Source organism: Botryllus schlosseri, chromosome 2, assembly GCF_051294905.1.
Source record: "Botryllus schlosseri isolate E-star chromosome 2, Bs_hap1, whole genome shotgun sequence".
NCBI classification, from domain to species: Eukaryota; Metazoa; Chordata; class Ascidiacea; order Stolidobranchia; family Styelidae; genus Botryllus; species Botryllus schlosseri.
The window spans coordinates 27,423,713-27,444,075 of record NC_137237.1 but is presented as its reverse complement, the minus strand read 5'-3'; the positions used below and the strand labels follow the sequence as shown (position 1 = coordinate 27,444,075).

At 40.7% G+C, this 20,363-nt stretch overlaps 2 protein-coding genes across 2 annotated transcripts in view; one reads left to right on the top strand and one right to left on the bottom strand.

The window, feature by feature from the left end:
• The window catches only part of LOC145457428 (uncharacterized), a 502,676-nt gene that overhangs the window by 18,436 nt on the left and 463,877 nt on the right, over nt 1-20,363 (top strand). The window lies entirely within an intron of this gene.
• LOC145434338 (uncharacterized) lies at nt 13,145-19,001 on the bottom strand. The gene has a single exon (XM_080311702.1). It carries the CDS (start codon nt 15,597-15,599, stop codon nt 13,605-13,607), a length of 1,995 nt encoding a protein of 664 aa, XP_080167828.1. The 5' UTR covers nt 15,600-19,001; the 3' UTR covers nt 13,145-13,604.

The window sequence follows — 20,363 nt, the reverse complement described above, 5'->3', positions numbered from 1 at the left end:
TCTGTGACAAACTAATTACCGAAATATTACCTTGTGAGCGGGCATGAGAGAGTGCTATGTCTGCAGCATTATCCGGTGAGTGGTCGTTGGATTTTGAAATTATATCACAACCTTTTGAATAAGCGTTCACTTCACAAAGGATTAGGCTTAGAGCGGAAATAAGTGACGATTTGTCGCTATTCAAGTTACCGACACTGGCGGTCTGTTATTCGTTACTTATTAAATCTTATGAGTGAAATCAAGTTCTGCGACAAACTGATTACTAAAATTTCACCGCGTGAGCGAGCCAACACGAGTTTCCAATACGACATGCGAGAGATACCTATACTTGAAAGTACGACGTGCGAGCGCACCCATAAGAACACATGGCGAATCACCACCTCAGCCTATACCTGTAACGTTATCATGTCACCCGAGTCATTATCTTGTCAGAGATCGCGGGGTTTTGCAAACTATTTCACACATTTTTGAAGTGTTAGTTTGTGAACGCGGTTATTGTTGATATTCGAATCGCCGACTACGCCGGCTCTGCGGTAAACTAATTACCAAAATATTACCTTGGAAGTGATTCCTAGATTTAGCAAACTATTTCGCACTGACTGGATTAGTGTAATAATCGATACGATAGTAGCACACAGCTGTATGGGCAACAATTCAGCGCGCAGGTCATTCGAAATATAGGTCGCACTGCTTAATTCTCACAACAAACAGCGTTTCCGTTTGCGCGGTTATTGTTGGTGACTCGTACATATTCAACACCACGCGAGAGATGCCTATACTCGAAAGTACGAATCACCGCCACGCCCATAAGAACACATGGTGAATCAGCAGAGACCCTGTAAGAATACATGAAATACGACTCACCGCCACCACCTATAGCAAAAAAGGCGAGTCACCACCCCGGGTTTTCTGGCGCGTCACCGCCGCAGCCTATAGCCGAAAAGGCGAATCACGACCGCACCCATAAGAACACATGGCGCATCACCGCCGCAAGGGGGGTCTAAAAAGGCGCATCACCACCCCCGATTTTCAGGCGCGTCACCACCCCGCCCATAAGAGCCCCATAGCCCGTCACGAGCGATCGACTATACTACTTACTAGTTGCGATCAAAATAAGGGATTGGATGCATAAGCACTACTATCTGCAAGGCACAAGCGAAGGCAAAAAACTGTACAAAATATATGCAAACCAAGTGACACATATGAAAGAAAATGCCAAAAAGGCATACTTCCACAAAAGATTCGAAGAGTGCTCCAAAGATCCCAAGAACACATGGAAAACCATTGGAGAAAGTGTCAACCTAACTAAAGGTAATGCTCCCAAGAGTGCTGTTGACATCGAGCTCCTCGAGAATGGCAGCATGATCAAGGACCAGCTTGCAGTAGCAGAAAATTTCAATCAGTATTTTTGCAACATTGGTCCGGATCTTGCAGCTTCAATACCAAACTCCTGCAATGACTTTCTCTCGTACTTGAGTCCTGGCCCTCAGAAATCCATTTTTCTTGAGCCGACAAGTAATGGAGAAGTTGCTATCATATTATCTGAAATGAAAAGTAACAAAGCAGTAGGGCCCGATCTCATCCCAACTCACTTTCTGAAGCTAGTCTTTAATATTATTGGTGATGTTATATGCATTTTCTTTAATGTGTCGATACGTCTATAGGCATTTTCCCTGATGCACTGAAAACTGCAAGGGTAATGCCAGTGTTTAAGAAAGGCTGTAAAAAGCTAATTTCTAACTACCGATCAATATCTGTTTTGCAAAATCTTGCCACGGTTTTTGAGAAACTGATTGACTGCCGACTCAAGAATTTTTTTGGAATTGAATGCAGTACTGTCTCCGACTCAGCATGGATTCAGATCAAGCCACAGCACCAACCATGCAATATCATCAATTGTAACGGACTATTACAAAACCACCAAGCAAAACAAAATGGCTGCGGCATTTTTATCGACCTCCGCAAAGCTTTCGACACATTTAACCACAGAATCTTAAGATACAATCTAGAACACTATGGAATCAGGGGTATTGCAGCAACTCTACTTGAAAGCTACCTGGCAAACCGCAAACAATTTGTTAAACTGGGGACATTAAGAACGACCACCAGAGATATAACTTGTGGAGTGCCACAAGGCTCAGTCCTTGGACCGACTTTTTCCTCATTTATATTAACGACATTGTTAATGCATCTTTATTCCGCACAACCCTATTTGCTGATGATACTCACCTCTTCATAATCATAACCTCCAACACTGTCGATGATTCGCATGCATCCGTGAATAGGGAACTCTCAAAAGTGTCAAGATGGCTGCAAGCAAGCAACTTAAGTTTGAATGCCGATAAGACCGAGATGCTCCTTTTGAATAATGCCAATCATAGTTACACTGTGAACATGAATCATAAACAAATCTCCATATGTGACTCAGCAAAATACCTCGGCGTCACCATTGATGCCAAAATGTCTTGGAAGCAGCATATTGAATGCACAATATCGAAACTAGCTCGGTGTGTGGGAATAATGACCCGTCTGCAATATTTGGTTCCCAGATCAATACTACGAACCATATATTTCTCTCTTTTCCACTCTCACCTGCAATATGGAATCGTAGTATGGGGAAGTGCATGCACAACATTTTTGTGCAGAATTAGATTCCTGCAAAACCGTGCAATACTGCTGATCTCATCTGTACATTTACGCACCAAACTATCGCCTTACTACCGTAAGCACCGAATTTTGCAAGTTGACAAACTATATCGCTTCGAAGCATCAAAAGTCATTCACAAACATTTTTCCGAAAGTTTGCATCCTGTGTTTGATGACTTTTTCGTGCCTGCTAAAAATGTCCACTCCCATTACACGAGATCCTCGTCTAAAGGAAATATCTACTTACCCCCACCCAATAGCAACCTTACTAAGAGATCTATCGACTACTCGGGACCTATCATCTGGAATGCATTACCACCACATATCCGTGAATTGCCTTATGATAGATTCAAAAAAGCCCTACTTGATCACCTCTTGTCGTTACATTAACACTGTTGCCCTACCTCGCCCAGACATTGCTTCATTGATCATTTGCTACCATCGTTTGATTTTTCTTCTATTCAATTTTTTTAACCACCGCAACATTTTTTACAGCCAGACTGTTTAGAGCAGTGGTTCTCAACCGGGGGTCCGCGGACCCCTGGGGGTCCGCGAAGCATTTTCAGGGGGTCCGCGAAGCCTCAAAATATTTGATAACCTAATTTGTATTTTTTAATAGGGAAATCACGTGGTACAGTTTCGCTTCATTACTAGTAAAACTCCAGAGCTCACATCAACAGTATGGCCGTCTGAGATGCAATATCGTACTGTGCGGGCTCATTTTAATCCCAAAATTGCCAATAGCCTACTGATACAAACATTTTGCTGTTTGATGGAGTTTTGTGGAGTTTTAGTCACTCGCGGACCGGACCAGTCAAATAATTTCAATATGCTATGTCGACATCCATATCTTTGCTTTTCACTGGAATGCTTTATTGATATCACGGAATATGTGGGCCCACTTTATTCCAGCAACAACGTTATTCGCAAACAATGGAATTGGCAAAAATACGATAATTGGCCAATTGAATACATTTATTACCTACTATAAGAGTGGCTGTAACGAGGATATCATTGAAATATTTCTGTGCCCGTTTTAGTGGACAATGTCACTGGACAACGGATATGCGTCGTTGGTCCGACCTATTCGTGGTGAAAAATATGCTGGATTATTTGCGTCGAATTATTTAGTAGTAAAATCTCAACTTCTGTTAAAAATCTGTCGGATAATGAGATTAATTTTTTTTCAATTTACTCAGAATGGCCTCGCGGGCCGGATGAAGTGGTCTGACAAGCCGGATGCAGCCAACGGGCCATATGTTTGACACCCCTGTGCTAGATAGAAATGACCAGGCTTGACGTTGTATGTACATTGAAAAAATCGCTTTTCCATTTTGGTGCCATATTTGTTGCGATCATACCCAAATGTGTCGTCGGAAGCGTTACGCGTTATTATTACATTCGCCATAACCTAAAATTGTGGGAATTAATTTTCGGCACTCGTACATATCAAACCGAAGGTGCGTATTTTCAAGACACCACCCCGTATTTCAGGATATGCAGTTGCAGATTTTACTTTGAAATATTAAAAGTCATCCCAATTTCAACACGAACGAAGAGTATGATCTTATTTTCAAGAAAAGTCATTTCGTTGCTTTTTATAACTAAGCCTACAGCTATCACTTGCACAAGTCAAATGGCGATTGCATGATAATTGAGCTAAATTTGATCTAAAGCTTCGTGGGGGTCCGCGGGGTCCGTGACGGTCCGGAAGGGGTCCGCGAAGACAAAAAGGTTGAGAACCACTGGTTTAGAGTCAAGTGTACCTGTTTGATGCTGGTGTGATCAGACTAGATGACCTTCACGGTCTTATCGATCATTCCTATCTAATACCGAGTACTGTGCATGCATATTTTCTGTAAAACCACCACTGCCGTGTGTTATGTATTTTGGTTGGATGAAAAAATAAAGACTCTCTCTCTCTCTCTCTCTCTCTCTCTCTCTCTCTCTCTCTCTCTCTCTCTCTCTCTCTCTCTCTCTCTCTCTCTCTCTCTCTCTCTCTCTCTCTCTCTCTCTCTCTCTCTCTCTCTCTCTCTCTCTCTCTCTCTCTCTCTCTCTCTCTCTCTCTCTCTCTCTCTCTCTCCTATACGCTCGATAATTTGGATGAAGATGAAGATCTTCGGGATAGCAGGCCTAATGATGAAGATTTTGAAATCGAAAATGATATAGAACGTAGAGTAGACCATCAACACGAGTTAATGATCTGACATAAGCTTTGAGACTTGGAAGATAATTTGGATCAAGATGAAGATCTTCGGGATAGCAGGCCTAATGATGAAGATTTTGAAATCGAAAATGATATAGAACGTAGAGTAGACCATCAACACGAGTTAATGATCTGACATAAGCTTTGAGACTTGGAAGATAATTTGGATCAAGATGAAGATCTTCGGGATAGCAGGCCTAATGATGAAGATTTTGAAATCGAAAATGATATAGAACGTAGAGTAGACCATCAACACGAGTTAATGATCTGACATAAGCTTTGAGACTTGGAAGAGAAATCTTTGGACTTTCACCATCCTTACGAAGTGAGAAAGGATTAGTTGGCAAGATAGAGAAGATATCTCACTTTCGATCACGAGAAACAGCCTTTTCTTCGTAGGCCTACAATCGGTAGCTTTGTGCATTGCTGTGATACTGCCATTGGCCAGATAATGTTACCATGGATTACTGGTGGGCTAGGAATCCCGATTTACAACTCAAGTGAATGGCAAATGCCTATAGGTAACTCAAAAAAGATCCTAAAGTGTGGCATTCTCCAAAGTCGCAACGTTTTGGGTGCATTATCAATTGCACACTCAGTTAGTCTGCGTGAATAATACAGAAACATTAAATTGTTGCAATATCACGAGCACGATTGGATCATATGTGTCAACTTTCAAATATCCTGTTTTCTTAGTGGCCAGACTACAAGGATGCACAATGCACATGTAATAACCCTGATACACATGTGTCACTGCCATGTGTTTGTGTCGGACAGCAGACATTCAAAAAGCTAAAATATCTAAATAATTTCCCTGAAAACCTTGACATAGTCAGAAATGGGAAAGGAGAAAACATCCCCCAACATCTGAAGATGATGGGGCTGAGATACCAGAGTAGATTGGAGCTTACATATGTTGGCTGTCTATTTCTCGAGTATCAAACTAGACAACCTACAGAATTATGTGTTATTAGCGTAAATTTGGACCCTGAAACTCGCACTTTATCGGTCCTGTAGAAGCAATATCAGTTTAAATCATCCAAATAAAGCGGTGCAAATGTTTATTTGAAGTCTATTGATTTACTTTCGATTGCTTGTGGTTTTTGAAACATTTTATACAATAAATACAAATATTAAAGGTAGTGCTATTATGTGGGTTATGGGACAATGTGGCGGGTGCCTAACCCAAAAAATTGACGTGATAGAGAAAAACGGGCGTCATTTTTTAATTCAGCGCCAAATATTAGTCAAAATCAATTGTCTGATAATGGTCAACAAAATTGTGTTGCCAGAGTAATGAATATTCCCGGTATACAGCTGCAATACCGAAACAGTACTTCGTCATCCCCTCCCCTCCAAAAAAGTTGGTCTTTGGTGCTCCATAGGGTGCTACTTGGGGTCCGGTGTACAAGCTGTCTTGTCAAATTGATTTTACGGCAAAATGAATTCCATTGAGGCTACTCGCCACTGAATACAGCCTTACGATAGACGGATGTAACAAAATTATTATCCATGTTCTCAACGAATACATACAAAAATTTCCATTTCCTTTTTCAATGTTGAATTTAGAAGAAGATGTAACATCGTTTAATTTGCCAAGAAACGAATCATATTGAGCCTATAATTTTTGTTGTACCTAATTTTACGAATAGTTGCAGCAAAAAGTTGCATTTGAAAATAACAACTGTCACCAACACAGCATTATGAAAACAAGAAAACAAATGTCGTAACTTGCACTCGGCACTCTGTATAGCCTCATTCAACCAGTCTCTGGAGGCATTATCGCGCAACAATCTCAATTTCGTCATCAATCACGCATGAGAAATAAAAAGGAGGACGGAGAAGATGACTGGCACATTTTAAAGGCTGAGATTATAAGTTCAAATTACTAGTTGGATTGAAAACTACTAGCGAGCTGGTGGGCCGCAGGTTGGATATCCCTGATTCAGTTTGCCATCTTAACAGATATCCAGGTTATCGCTTCTTACTTGCAAAATAACGAATGCACATTTGCTGATGTTATCAATAAAGTCTACAATGATGCGTCGTTACTGTACCTGAGCTCCTTTGATTTATCATTTGATTTATCCGCCCATCCAATTCCTGTTTATGGTACATCAATCCGGTAACGTGGGGTGAGGGGCAGTGTTGTAATGACTTGAGTCATGACTCGACTCGAGTCAGACTCGAGTCCCGATTTTTCTGTGACTCGACTTGACTCGAGTCACTTGAAATTGGAAAATGACTCGACTCGAGTCAATATTTGGATTGACTCGACTTGTACTCGAGTCATTACGCATGACTCGACCCAAGTCATTGACTCGGCTTATTTTATATGACTTGAAGATAAAGAAATTTGCGAATCGTAATGGTTGAATCAACGCATCTGACGAATTCTGCCGATATCGCTATTTGTCATCACTGCTTTCGTTTCACTCGTCTGATATCAGATATACCACCGTAAAAACAACAGACCATGGTACATAATAGCATGCATTGTACAAAATCATCCAGTGATGAAGAAGTAATAGATCCTCCGCAATCAAAGTAGCCGACTCAAGACTTTTCAAATATACAAGCAAACAATCGAAGCAAAGTTCAATTAGAGCCAATGAAATAACTCAGATGGCCAAGTACTTCGAAGAGACTGATAAGCTCATGTGTAGATTTGAAGGCGATGATTCTTTGCATTTTTGGACGACTAGAAAGAATGAGTATCTAATGCTCTTCAGTGTGGTTCAAAAATGCTTGTCGCTTCCTGCATCTAGTGCACCAGTAGAACTTGTATTCAGTAGATGTGGATTTATTCTAAGGCCATGCCGCTTTAACATATCCGAGGATCTCCTTTCCACTTTATTATTTTTGAAGTGTAACTCATTGATTTGATCTGCTCTCTGTGAAAACAGACAATACCCTCCGTTCATTGGACGTTTTGTTAGGTGTATGCATTGTGCACATGAGTAATATTGAATGGCTAATGTTGTGTGATGTTTGTACAATAGGGCTGTTCAAAAATAACTTCTTTTTTCTTCTACTGGTTGGCAGCCTGATAAAATTGTTATGTTGCATACAAAGAACACTGAATCTGGCTTAATTTTAAAAAGTAGAATCAATGATATGAGAGGAGAAAATTTTGGATTTGAAAATAAATGGAGTATTTTTAGTGGGAAATTCTCTCATGTAATATAATTACATACTAGTAGTAAGCCGACTATTTTTCCATATCCAAAATATTCCACTCTAATAACTTCGCTTCCTCTAGTTAGAATTGAGCCAAATTTGCTATGAATCATATTTTTACACAATCTAATAATGTCATGAGGTAGCCAGTAAAATTCGAAAGTCTCTATTTGTAATTAATCCAAATTTTTTCTCATAGCATTGCTTTCTACTGGATGGAATTGAGCCAAATTTAAGATCTTTTAGGCAATCTAACAATTTTAAGAAGTAGCCTCCTTTTTGAGATTTCGTCCGTTTTTTTAAAATTTTTGGTAAATGTAGGTCAAATTCGACTAAAATACAGTAAATCAGTCCTGAAGTAACGCTCCGGCGGCTATTTCGGGAGCTGAGCAGGCAAGTTGGCCTATTTTAGTCAACCACCTGATAATGTGAAATAAAAACTCTACCTCGACATAAACATGCATCTGTTGATTCTCTATCAACTGGCATCTAGACGTGAATTCGCTGGTTCTCTATCAGACAGTATGTAGACGTGAATTCGTTGGTTCTCTAAAAGCTATTTATGAGCTGTCGTCGATGTGCTCGTAATAAAAAAAACTGAATGCTTGTATCTGTGATGTATCAGACTGACAAGACAGATATTTGATTTAAATTTCTAAGATTAGTAAAGTCATCATATTGGCTGCCTGGCTCGTCTATCTGTAGCATCGGTAAATGAGGCCAGGAACTGTCCGTTATCTGCCTAAAGAAACATGTGCCAAGACTATGATAGGGACAAAATAGGCATGTTTGGCAAGCAGGGAATTCGATATCACCCAAGCAGGATTGAAAACATAAGTTGAACATTACTTCAATAGTGTGACTTGGACTCGGACTCGAGTCATAACACTATGACTCGGACTTGACCCTTTAAACCAGTGGTTCCCAACGTGGGCGATATCGCCCCCCAGGGGGCGATTTGGCGGTCTAGGGGGGCGAAAATAACGAAGGGGGCGATAGGGGGGCGAAAACGGAAGAAGGGGGCGATGGGGGGCGAAAACAACGAAGGGGGCGATGGCGCGGTAAAACGGCTATATTGGAGTCGGGACCGTAACTACCGCACCCAAAAACCCCCAATTGGGAGTGGGGGGCCTGAAATCGAAGGAAGCCCATATTTATTTCGTGAATTAACATGAATGATAGAGTAATTTTTTAGAAATTCATGGGAACTTTCCAAAAGTTTTCGCGCTGGGCGCGATTTAATATTTTCATGTATCTTGATGTTGAGGTCCCCGTCACGCAACAAAAATACGCATGATTTATGGAAATGGGAGAATTCGGCGTCGGTCATTACTGCGCCACGACGCACCAAGACATATGAAGTTAGAGGCCATGTAACATACGACTCCGAGAAGTGTGCCAGAACGATCAGCAGCGAGAAGACCTTGTCCGAAAGGAATGCCCTTGTGCTGACCGAAAACTTCATAAAACATAATTACATATATGTTTAATTGTCCATAGGCGCCTCAATGGCTGGCGTCGAATGTTCCTGTCCTGGCGACCTTAACCCTACAGGACAAATGGCATCCCGCAAGGAATAAATTATTTGACAGTAAAGAAATACCAATATGAAATCATGTGCGTCTTTTAGTTTGGTACGTTTTGACGATTTCCTTATCTTCTGACATAGCAGATATAGGAGGTCACGAAATAGAATCATGTCATGAAGTCAATATAACAACGATTCCGCCGAAGATGTTTAATTATTATTTAGGGGTCCTACCTTTTCCAACATACCACATCGACCATATTGACCGATTCAAACATGAATTATATAAATTTGTCGCGCTTCGCGCGTTTACGCGAAATGCGGTGACTCACCTGACAGTACATGAAATAGGGTATAGCTGATATGTAGCGACAAAAAGCCCACTGGCTGAGGGGGACGAAGTGCTGTTTTTCGGTTCCCAATATTTGGGGGGCGATGATCGGTGTGGAGCTTCAAAAGGGGGCGATGAGTCAAAAAAGGTTGGGAACCACTGCTTTAAACGATGACTTGGACTTGGTGATGAATTGAAAATGACTCGACTGGACTCGAGTCAAAACCACCAAAGCAAGATGGACTCGTGACTCGGAACCATGTGACTTGGTTACAACCCGGGTGAGGGGAGGCAAGTATGCTGCAACATACCCATAATATCGGATTTTTCGTCAGACTGAATTTGTCATCCATACCAGAAAAAGAAATTCTACAAATAGATATGATATAACGGTTCATATGTATCATTTTGAATTGTATTCGAAGATCAAAAGCTAACGCTGCGGGGCCTCGGAAAAACATTAATATTTTAGCCGTCAAACTGTTAAACAGGCCTGACATTCAAGCACTTAACAACGAAAACTTCACCTACGAAGTTGATGTGCGTTGAGTAAAATTCCTCAAAAATCAGTATCATTTATGAGATCATAAGGCTCCTCCTGTTTTTGTGTTGGATTTTATTTCATGCCGCCACCGTTCTACCACGTATGAAAACAATTATAAATTCAAGGACTCGGGATCATAGATTTAAGATGATACTAACTTCTGCTATTTCAAAAAAGGTGGAATCTATTAAGGCTCGTTTGATGCTAAGCGGCTATTTACGGGGTGCCGCCCAACCTTGCTTGGTAGCAGTCTCCCGATCAATGATTAGATTGTTAAATGAAGCCGATTGGTGATTCCACGCGCCGTCAATTGAGATCCATCGGTATTTATCGGAATCAAGCGTACTGCCATCTTCACTGTTCAACATACCTCCGCCAAAAACGCCGAAAGCTAGTTACAATTATCGAACTGTGACATCGTCTTTGTTGAACCACCGAAGCGCGACAGTGATTTATGGTTCTTGGCACGAGGTTGTTCCGGATTCTCCCGTTATTAAAAACAGTCAATATGTCAATATGAAAAATTTGGATGTCAGGCTATCACAGGTTAATCTACAAAACCATGTAGTACCGTGAATACGCCGAATTGCCAAAATAAAGTACGTACTATGTCAAAACATAGGCGCAGAAAAGTATTCGTTGATATGGTACAGCCTTTGTAGTTGCAGAAAAGCGGATTTCAATACACTATTCAACATGTTATTGAATTGGCGGTAGTCACACGAATAACCCAATTGATCGATTGGATGGTCAAATTTAAAATTGTCTGGTGTACAACAAAACAGCAGAAAAGCACCAGAGGCACTGCACTTTAAATATGATGTGGTCTGAAATTAAAGATCAACAGTGTTGGGATCAAGTCACTACCTTCCAGTTACGAGTCATCTCGAGTCATTGCACATTTTGACTCGAGTCAAGTCAAGTCAATCGATATTCAAAGGTGACTCGAGTCAAGTCAAGTCACTTGTTTTTCGCGGTGACTCGAGTCAAGTCAAGTCGAGTCGAGTCAAGTCAAGTCACGAGTCAAGTCACGATGCAAGTCAAATTGGATTTTCGAAGTAGCAATATGTAGTGAGTTTGCATCATCACTAAAACTGGACGAAAGACAGATTAATTGGCCATTTGCGTCGAATGAACTAGCAAATATAAAGTTAAATGCGAATGCAAAAAGACGTTGTATCGCTCGCGCATACTTGGAATGCTAGTAAAATACGTGAGTAACTGCTGCGTATAGCTTCATGCTACAGTCTGTCATTATCAACCAAAATGCAGAATCGCATACGAAGCCTCGAGAAGTCGAAACAAGTTGATATGGTACAGTAGCCTACACTACCCATCTACTTATCTGAGAGAATATAAACGCATAAATTATGTTCGTCCGATTTAAATTATACAAGTGGATTGGTAAAGGTGAGCACTGCGTAATGTAAGCACCGAGCCGTTAAAAAAACAAAGATACGTTGCTATTAGATTAATCTACTACTACTACGACAACGGAAGCCGTGATCGTTTCCTTTACAATCAGTGAATTACTGGTTGCCCTCTCAAGTGACATCGGCGTATCGCGAACAATCCGAACGTACATAAGATAGGGTGATTTTATCGACACCGTTTACTTGATGACGTGAAATTGACTCGTAAGTTTTGCTCCGAGTCACGAGTCAATTGACATTTTTGAAGCGCCGAGTCAACTAAAGTCAAGTCAAATCATTTTTGCAAAGTGACTCGAGTCAAGTCAAGCCATATGAAAACGTCATCCCAACACTGCCATACATACATTTATACATTGAGACCTTTCCTAGTTCTTCATTGCCAGGTGGATCATTTGAATAATAAAGTCACTCATGATTTCGTTACATTAGTTTCCTAGTGAAAACTGCGAGCCAAACTTGTCATCATAAGTTTTGTGGCCTGTGTAAATGCTGGCAATTTTTGCACGCATAGTGAATCGACTATTGAGAGTAGATATTGTAGAAGCCTTCTGTTTTGTATCGTGTAAATTTGGTCTCCAGCATCGTTTTCAATTCGGATCTAAATCTTGCTGTTTGATGGCAGAGTGTGGATACTAAAAATTGTGTGAACCTTTAGAAGGTTCAGGTTGTGTGAACGCGAACCTTTTTTAAAGGTTTTGTGTGAACGTGAAAGTGAACGTATGACAGCACGTGGCGTCATATTGCTAATAGCAACCCTACGTATCAGTGAAGTGATATATTAATGTACACGATACGTACCGACAACTCAGGCCACATGAGCCTACTCCTTAACGGTCTAGGCCAGACCGAACGATGCACTCAGCGTCTGAGTATTGCTACGCTGATATTGAGCGGAGTGAAAAACGGGTTACTATACTTGCTACCGATGTTACCCCATTCATAAGATAAATCGCACTGATTTCGTTTTTATGATACAATAAACATATCAAATCAAGATGGATCCCGTACGCCTGCTAGATTTATTTACAGTAGACAACGATGTTTTATTTATGTCAATATAATTCAGTGACGCCCAAAGTGGGCACCAGCGCCCCCTGGGGGCGTTCGCGATAGTGAAGGGGGAGATGGGCGATGGACGATTGGGGGCGCCGGCTATAAAACTCGGTGGAGGTGGAGAGAGAGCAAGAGAGAGAGCGCAAATGGGGGGGGGGGGTGTAGGTGTAAAAGGCAAATGCTGCATAGTGATGAAACGATTGATGAATAAAGCAGCTACCAGGGCTGTGGAGTCGGTGAATTTTACCACCGACTCCAACTCCGACTCCGACTCCAGACATTTCCAATAGTCCGACTCCAACTCCGACTCCGACTCCTGAATCTTAAAACGCACCGACTCCAACTCCGACTCCGACTCCAACTATTTTTCTTACACGACTCCGACTCCCGACTCCGACTCCAACATTCCTATGAATCGACTCAAGAAAATGATACTGTTACTACATCACTTAGTTAATAATATTATCTGCCAACCTATGTCCGAATTATTGATTCCAACTTTGCAGTATTCCATAAAGACATGGTTATGGCATTATTTCACTCTTCGAGCGATCACTAAGCTTTGTTCTCAATATCAATGAAATGTTCTCACTCATACCCAAACGAATTGCTATCAAATCAAAATTGCAGTGACAAATGTTTGCGGATTGTTGATTATTATTGGCAGGCCCAATTATATTCATTCAATTTACATTTCTGAGAAACAAGATTGCCTCTGCAAGATCTTCTTTCATCGATGACCTTAGATCAGATTTGATCAACTTCAATGCTGAAAAGAGCCTTTCCACACTGACTTGAGTCGGTGGCAATGCAGTGACAATTGTTGCCACACTCCTGATTTCATCAGGGTAAATATCAATTAGTTCATGAAGTGGCATCTTGCATGTTCTATCGTATTTCTCAATTTCTTCCAGTGCAGTGTTGAACAGTTTTTTAAAAGCTGCCAACTGGACATTGACCGGTGCAGTTTTCTCAACGCGCTTTCGTTTGGCCAGATCTTTTTCCCTTCGATCTAAATACTTTTCAAAACTTGTTTCGTCATTACTTGATGAAGAATGGCATTCTGCATCTGCTAAATTGTCTTGAGTTTGCTGGAGATCCTCTGGCAACAATCCTCTCATTCTCGTGGCAATGTCGCACAAAGCAGCTTTGGCTTGAATCATTTGATCAGGAGTTAAGAGCACCCTGTTCCTTGGATCTACGAACACAGCAGCCAGAAGCAGATCGTTCTCAAAAAGTAGGGCTTCCCTTTTTGCCATAGATGATGTGATGCCATTTGCAACCGATCCTCCCAATTGGCCAAGTTGAAAGGCAAGGTTTTTCCATTCGTACACGAAAGCACCTGCTGTCAAATCTTCTGTTTGTAGTTTTTTTGTGACTAAAAAGGGAAGTGAAAGCGCACGCTCTAAGTTTTCAACCTCACTCCATTGTGCTGTACTAAGCACCACATTAGGATTATCTAAATCCTCCAATGATGTTTTCAACTCCAGTAACCTTCTGACCATCATATAAGTACTCCCCCAGCGAGTCACCTGGTCAATCAAAGCTCCTTTTCCCAACCTCCTCTTCAAAATTGCTCCAATCTTAGGAGTTCTGCATGCTGTCACTATTTGCCTGATCTTGCTAATTAATGAAGCAGTGCGCTTTTCTTTCAAACCATCTCTAATTGCCAACTGTAAAGTGTGCACCGCACATCGCATGTGTTTTATCAAGGAAAGCTTCGACGACTCTTCAAGAATATCATCAATTACTTCATCAGGGTGATCCAATTCTTCCATCTCATGCTCTACTATGCTATCTCCTTCAGTACTATTACTATCACTATCAACAACATCCATGGCTGTGTCACTATCAAATTGATTTGCTTCATTCAATCTTTCAATTGTCTTTACCATATTGGATGCATTATCAGTAACAATGCAGAGAACTTGTGATTTTTTTATTTCGAATTCCTTCAAAACATCTTCGATTAAGCTCTGGAGATAAACGCTTTCATGATGAGCTTTGGTGTCTTTGACAGCAAGAGTTTCAGTAATGGTTTGATTACTATCATTAACAAACCTTACATTTATTGCGAAGTAATTAACTCTGTGTCGTGTTGCTGCATCCATTTTCAAAAAGACAAACTTATTTTGCAGAGTTTTTGTGATAGCTTCTTTTTTACTTTTTGCCTCTTCGATGATAATGTTACGGACATTCTGTCTATCCAAAGAGACCCCAAGCTTCGTAGCCATTTCACCAGATATTCCTTGGAAAGCCGGTTGACTAAACAACCGCAAAGGTAGTCCGTTTTGCACAACTAAATCAATTAGATGTTTCTTGAAATTATCTGCAGTCATTGTAATTGTAACTTTGTCTGATTTGAAGAAGCTTGATATAGACTTTCGGGCGTCACTAGATTTGGTTGGTCGCTGAATTCCTGATGCTGTTGTTGCAGCATGTCTTTTGTCTTTTTCTTCAACTATTATCATGATTTCAGGATGACTACGTGCCAAATGCCTTTTGAGATTGAATGTTCTAGTTGGAGCAGCATTCTTATCTTTACCACCAAAACTACTTATTTTGGTTCCACATATTCTTCCTATGTCAATTTCACATTGACATATATAATTTCCGCCATCTTCACTTAAAATGAAATAGTCGTGTGCACTGGATTTCAGTGGATTCTTTGCGCTCATCAGGAAGGTCTATACTATTCGATGTGAATTCTAAATAGCGATGCTCAAAGTTATGAGATTTGTCTGGAAATTCAAGAACAAACCAATGATACACAATATGACAATCTTGCAGCAAACAATACGTTCATATTATTAAATTTATTCCACTGGAAGCTTTTCGACTGGCTCTCTTCAGCAGTGAACGCCAGTAAATGAGGTTAACCAAGTTCGAAATACAGAAAGAATTTTGTCGTTGTGACGTAATAATGACAAGTACTTGGTTAACCTCATTTACTGGCGTTCACTGCTGAAGAGAGCCAGTCGAAAAGCTTCCAGTGGAATAAATTTAACAATATGAATGTATTGTTTGCTGCAATATTGAAGTTCTGTACTTCGAAAAGCCTAATATGACAATCATGTTCAAAGAAACAATGAAGTGCATTCACATCATACACAATCATGTTCTAAGAAACAATAAAGAGCACCCAAAATATAAATAGGTCAAACATTGGAATAGTTTGACTCTATCATGGCTGCAATCTTGTCATAACATAGGCCATTTGAAAATATATTAGGACCGTGATTTTCCCGGTATAATGCGCAAAATGTTACTGAATTTTGGGTTCACACTGCACATTATGCATGTCTACAACAATACTGAAACATTACCATTGCTGGTAACCTATATCATACGCACCAGTTCGTCAACACTAGAAGCTTGTATAATCGGCATTTACGAGTTTACTATTCATGTAGACTACTGTGGATGCAGGGTAGGGAAGTAAAGGACGTGGTTAATTTTTGTCTTTGATGTTTATGCGGCATATACACCGACTCATGAGTGGATATTCCGCTAAACGAGCAAGGTACAGATATAGCATTTTACGGCTATCTACGTCTTGCACCACCCGTCCATCCATGCTATTCCATTAATGCATGAGCGCCAAGTAGAGAGGTTGTGGATACCAGTGTTACTAATCAGGTCTTTGGTGTGAACCGGTCAGGAATCGAACCCCAGACTCACTGATCAAGAAGCCGGACGCTTCACCATTACGTTATCTTGTCGGCTATATGGTGCGTACTATACTATGCTATACAAGCGTACAGGCTTTCCCCCAGAATCTACAAGTCATTTCAGGGTGCATATTATACATGGAAAATCACGCTATGGCAGATTCGCTGGGATAGGTTTTATGGCCTACTCTCTACATAGCTATATAGTGAAAATATGAAATCAAAACGATACAATTTAGTCGATATCTGGCACAACAACACTCCTGCTACTCTATAGTCAGACAAGAATACATCTCATAGCGTAATAATTTGGTCTATCCTGAAGTCTACATATCAATGTCGAGTTTACAATCAACAAAGCAAAAAAACATATAGGAGGCACAGACTCACCCTACACGCTACAGTACCGGCGTACACTGCTTTCACTACCCCTGTCTAACTACAAGAATACATTGTGTCCAGTAACGCGTCCATGAGAGATATTTACCGGTAATATTTTTAACCCATAGATATATTTCTACCACCTACAGGCAAAACGCGTTCGACTCGACTTCTCACCTCATTCTATATTACATGCTCCTACAATATTATCTACCCCTACCGTAGTTAACGAAACTATTTCCCTTTGGTCACGTTATGAACGTTGTCGTCAGTGCGATATGAATTTCATTGTTACACAACAAAACTGGTAAAACGTTTAACCTCTGGTCACAAGTCTAAATAATAATAATAATGATTCGGGTTGTCTTTCCAGTACTAACCACTGAGCTATATAAACACTGGAGTGCACTACTCGCCAACTTGTAGTTATTATCGGAGCCTGCCTCGGAATTTCCCTAGCCTGGATTCAAAATCTTCTCACTGCAATGGTGATGATGTGAATGCTATAACTGTCAACTACGTGGTGGCTGTGATAATCGCAGATAGAGAAAATTCAGCATCATGTGACATATCAAAAGGCACTGCTGCAGCCATCTTATGGTTATTCTACGTATTCATTGTTTCGGCGTATTTAAATAAATCCCAGCAAACGAAAGTAAGGATATGTCAGCTATGTGCAGTAATATGGGGTAGCGATCTCTGCAGAAGTGATCAAATAAATGAGATCATTGAACGAGAGGAACAAGAAATCCATGGGTCCTTATTCAGATGAAGCTAGAATTGCCTAATGTTCACTGAAATTGAGGCTATGTTGGTTACAGCAATCTGTGCACTGGAGGAGTTTATTATCATTATTAATTTTATCGAATCAATAAATCACAAGATATAATGAAAAGATGTAGCCTACTAGAGGTGTCGAAACTCACCTGGGCCTAGGCTAAGTATAGTACTTGCTTCGGCGGTACACCATTTCTGGGATCACGAAGTTGCTGCCTCCCCGTTCCCCTCCTTCCCAACTGGATGAAGCATTTTAACCTAGAGCTTCTCTTCGATCAACAATTTTTGGGATCACACGAAACACGGCGCTGTTATTGTTCGGAACTACAGTTATGAAAAACGCAAATGCTATGTTTGTGGATGATTAATATCTTGGAACAAAACAGACGAAATAAATAACAAAGACATAGATTACTGAATTAGTCGATAGTCAGGCTTTTACCTCTCCCGCATTGAAATTGACGATTATCGGAAAGAAAAATGTGGGATAACTTAGGGCTAATTCCGGGGAGCAAGGTATATTGAACAAACCGATTAAGATCGCGATTGAACTATAATAGACCTTTTTCGATGAGGCACCATCACATTAAAAGCGATCCCCCTGCGTGGCCTAACAACGGCGTCTTGGGGCAACACTGTACCTGTGGTCGTGAAGAACTACTTCAGCGGTTCGTGCTTTTAATGCCGAATTTTATCTGGAACTACTGCAAGTCTCACCTGTCGGTTGTAGGCAGCCTAAAATTTGTGAATTTTACGTCAACAAGGGCTAAACCACTCGAAACTGATGTTTTATAGTCATCATCAAATTTCGCAGTCAGGCTAATCAGATTTTGGTTGGCCTTGAAATTTTACCTGGTGTTTTATCTAATTTGGAGAATTACCTCTCAGGCCATACAAAACCTCATTTGGCCTGGAGGGCACGGTTTGGCCGCTCCTGATCTGTATCGTTACTATTAACAGTATTGATGGTACATAAAAATCCTATTATAGGTAATATTAGTAATTTAAAGATACCTCTGAATGCAATTGTTTTCATGATAAAGAAGTTGGAGTCGGAGTCGGAGTCGAAGTCAGGGTCATTTTCACAAACTCCGACTCCGACTCCAGTCAGTATTTTTTTCTCGACTCCGACTCCGACTCCGACTCCAGCCACTACAGTTTTCACGACTCCGACTCCGACTCCGACTCCATCAAGCAAAAATTAACCAGACTCCGACTCCGACTCCACCGACTCCGACTCCGACTCCACAGCCCTGGCAGCTACATACACAGTCCATTTAGTCAGCTATACCGGAAAAGTCCATTTTTACATGAAAATGTTGATCCTGCCCCTCAATGGACTAATTTAGCAGTCGGCAGAATCCCTATAAAGTGTGGTTCGCTGTGAAAACTACGAAGTATTTGAGCAGTTATTGCTCACTGCAACGTGTATAGCTTTTTAAGAGAAACTGTATTGCGTGATTTTAATTGATTTCAAACGACCGTGAATTTTCCAATGAGCTGCCACCGTGGCCTTCGACACGGCGTTCTGGTTGCGAAAAACAGTATCGTTTCTACTTGAGGCGCACATTTTCAAAAATTTATGAGCAGAATATATCCGTTCTCAGAAATGATGAAGCTGATAACGGTGAAAATGACCCTGTCCGAATTCAGTGATAAGCCCGTGATATTTCACCGAGATTTTGCGACAAGAACTGTTGCAATTCTCAAGCTTTCATTAGCCACCGGTCCTGCTCGAATACCTGATTTTGATGGAGAAACCTAATTCAATCATCTCGGAAAACTGCACGAGGATATGCTGACTTGATTCCAGGATATAGTCCAATTAGAAACTCCTTACCGGGTAATCAATCCATTCTGTGAAGTTTCCGAGCATGAAATGATTGATGAGCTGATTATATGGTAGTATAGAATAATTTTGAGCTCAACCCAAAGCAATCGTTCCTTATACACATTTAAAGCATGTAGAAATACTATCACGGAGTCGGGGTGACTTTTTCGTCGTTGTCCTTCCGCGCTCATTATAGAACGTGTTTTCAGGGTCGTGACCAGGTTTCTGACCCACAGCAGAAACCGACTTGACAGTACAGGACGTGGAGACTGGAGATTTTACAATCAAAACTCAAACCCAATATGACGAGAATGATGATAATAATATACCAGCTTCATCCGTCTCATTATTAGCTGTAATAAATGCAGAACAACTTCCGTTTTATGATTAAGGCATGGTGAGGGGGTCGGGGGCGCTGACAAAAAAGTTTGGGAAACACTGATATAATTGATTGGTTTAGTAAGCATCATTCGCTGACTTACATGTAGCATAATAATAATAATATTAACTCATAAAATTTTGCTCAGAGTCACGAGTTATTCCGTATTTCTGAAACGTCAAGTAGGAGTGCAGTCAATACAGTTTGCGTAGTCATACGTAAAAGTTCACTCGAATCATCTTAAGATTGGTACATAGTAAATTTAAGTCCATTTGGCATCAGATAGATTTAACACTTCATATTCTATCCATACAAATACAACACATTACCGCGATACGCGAGAATAATGATATGATGAAAATCACGTCCTACACTGTAAAAACTGTGGCCACCTTACAGAGGT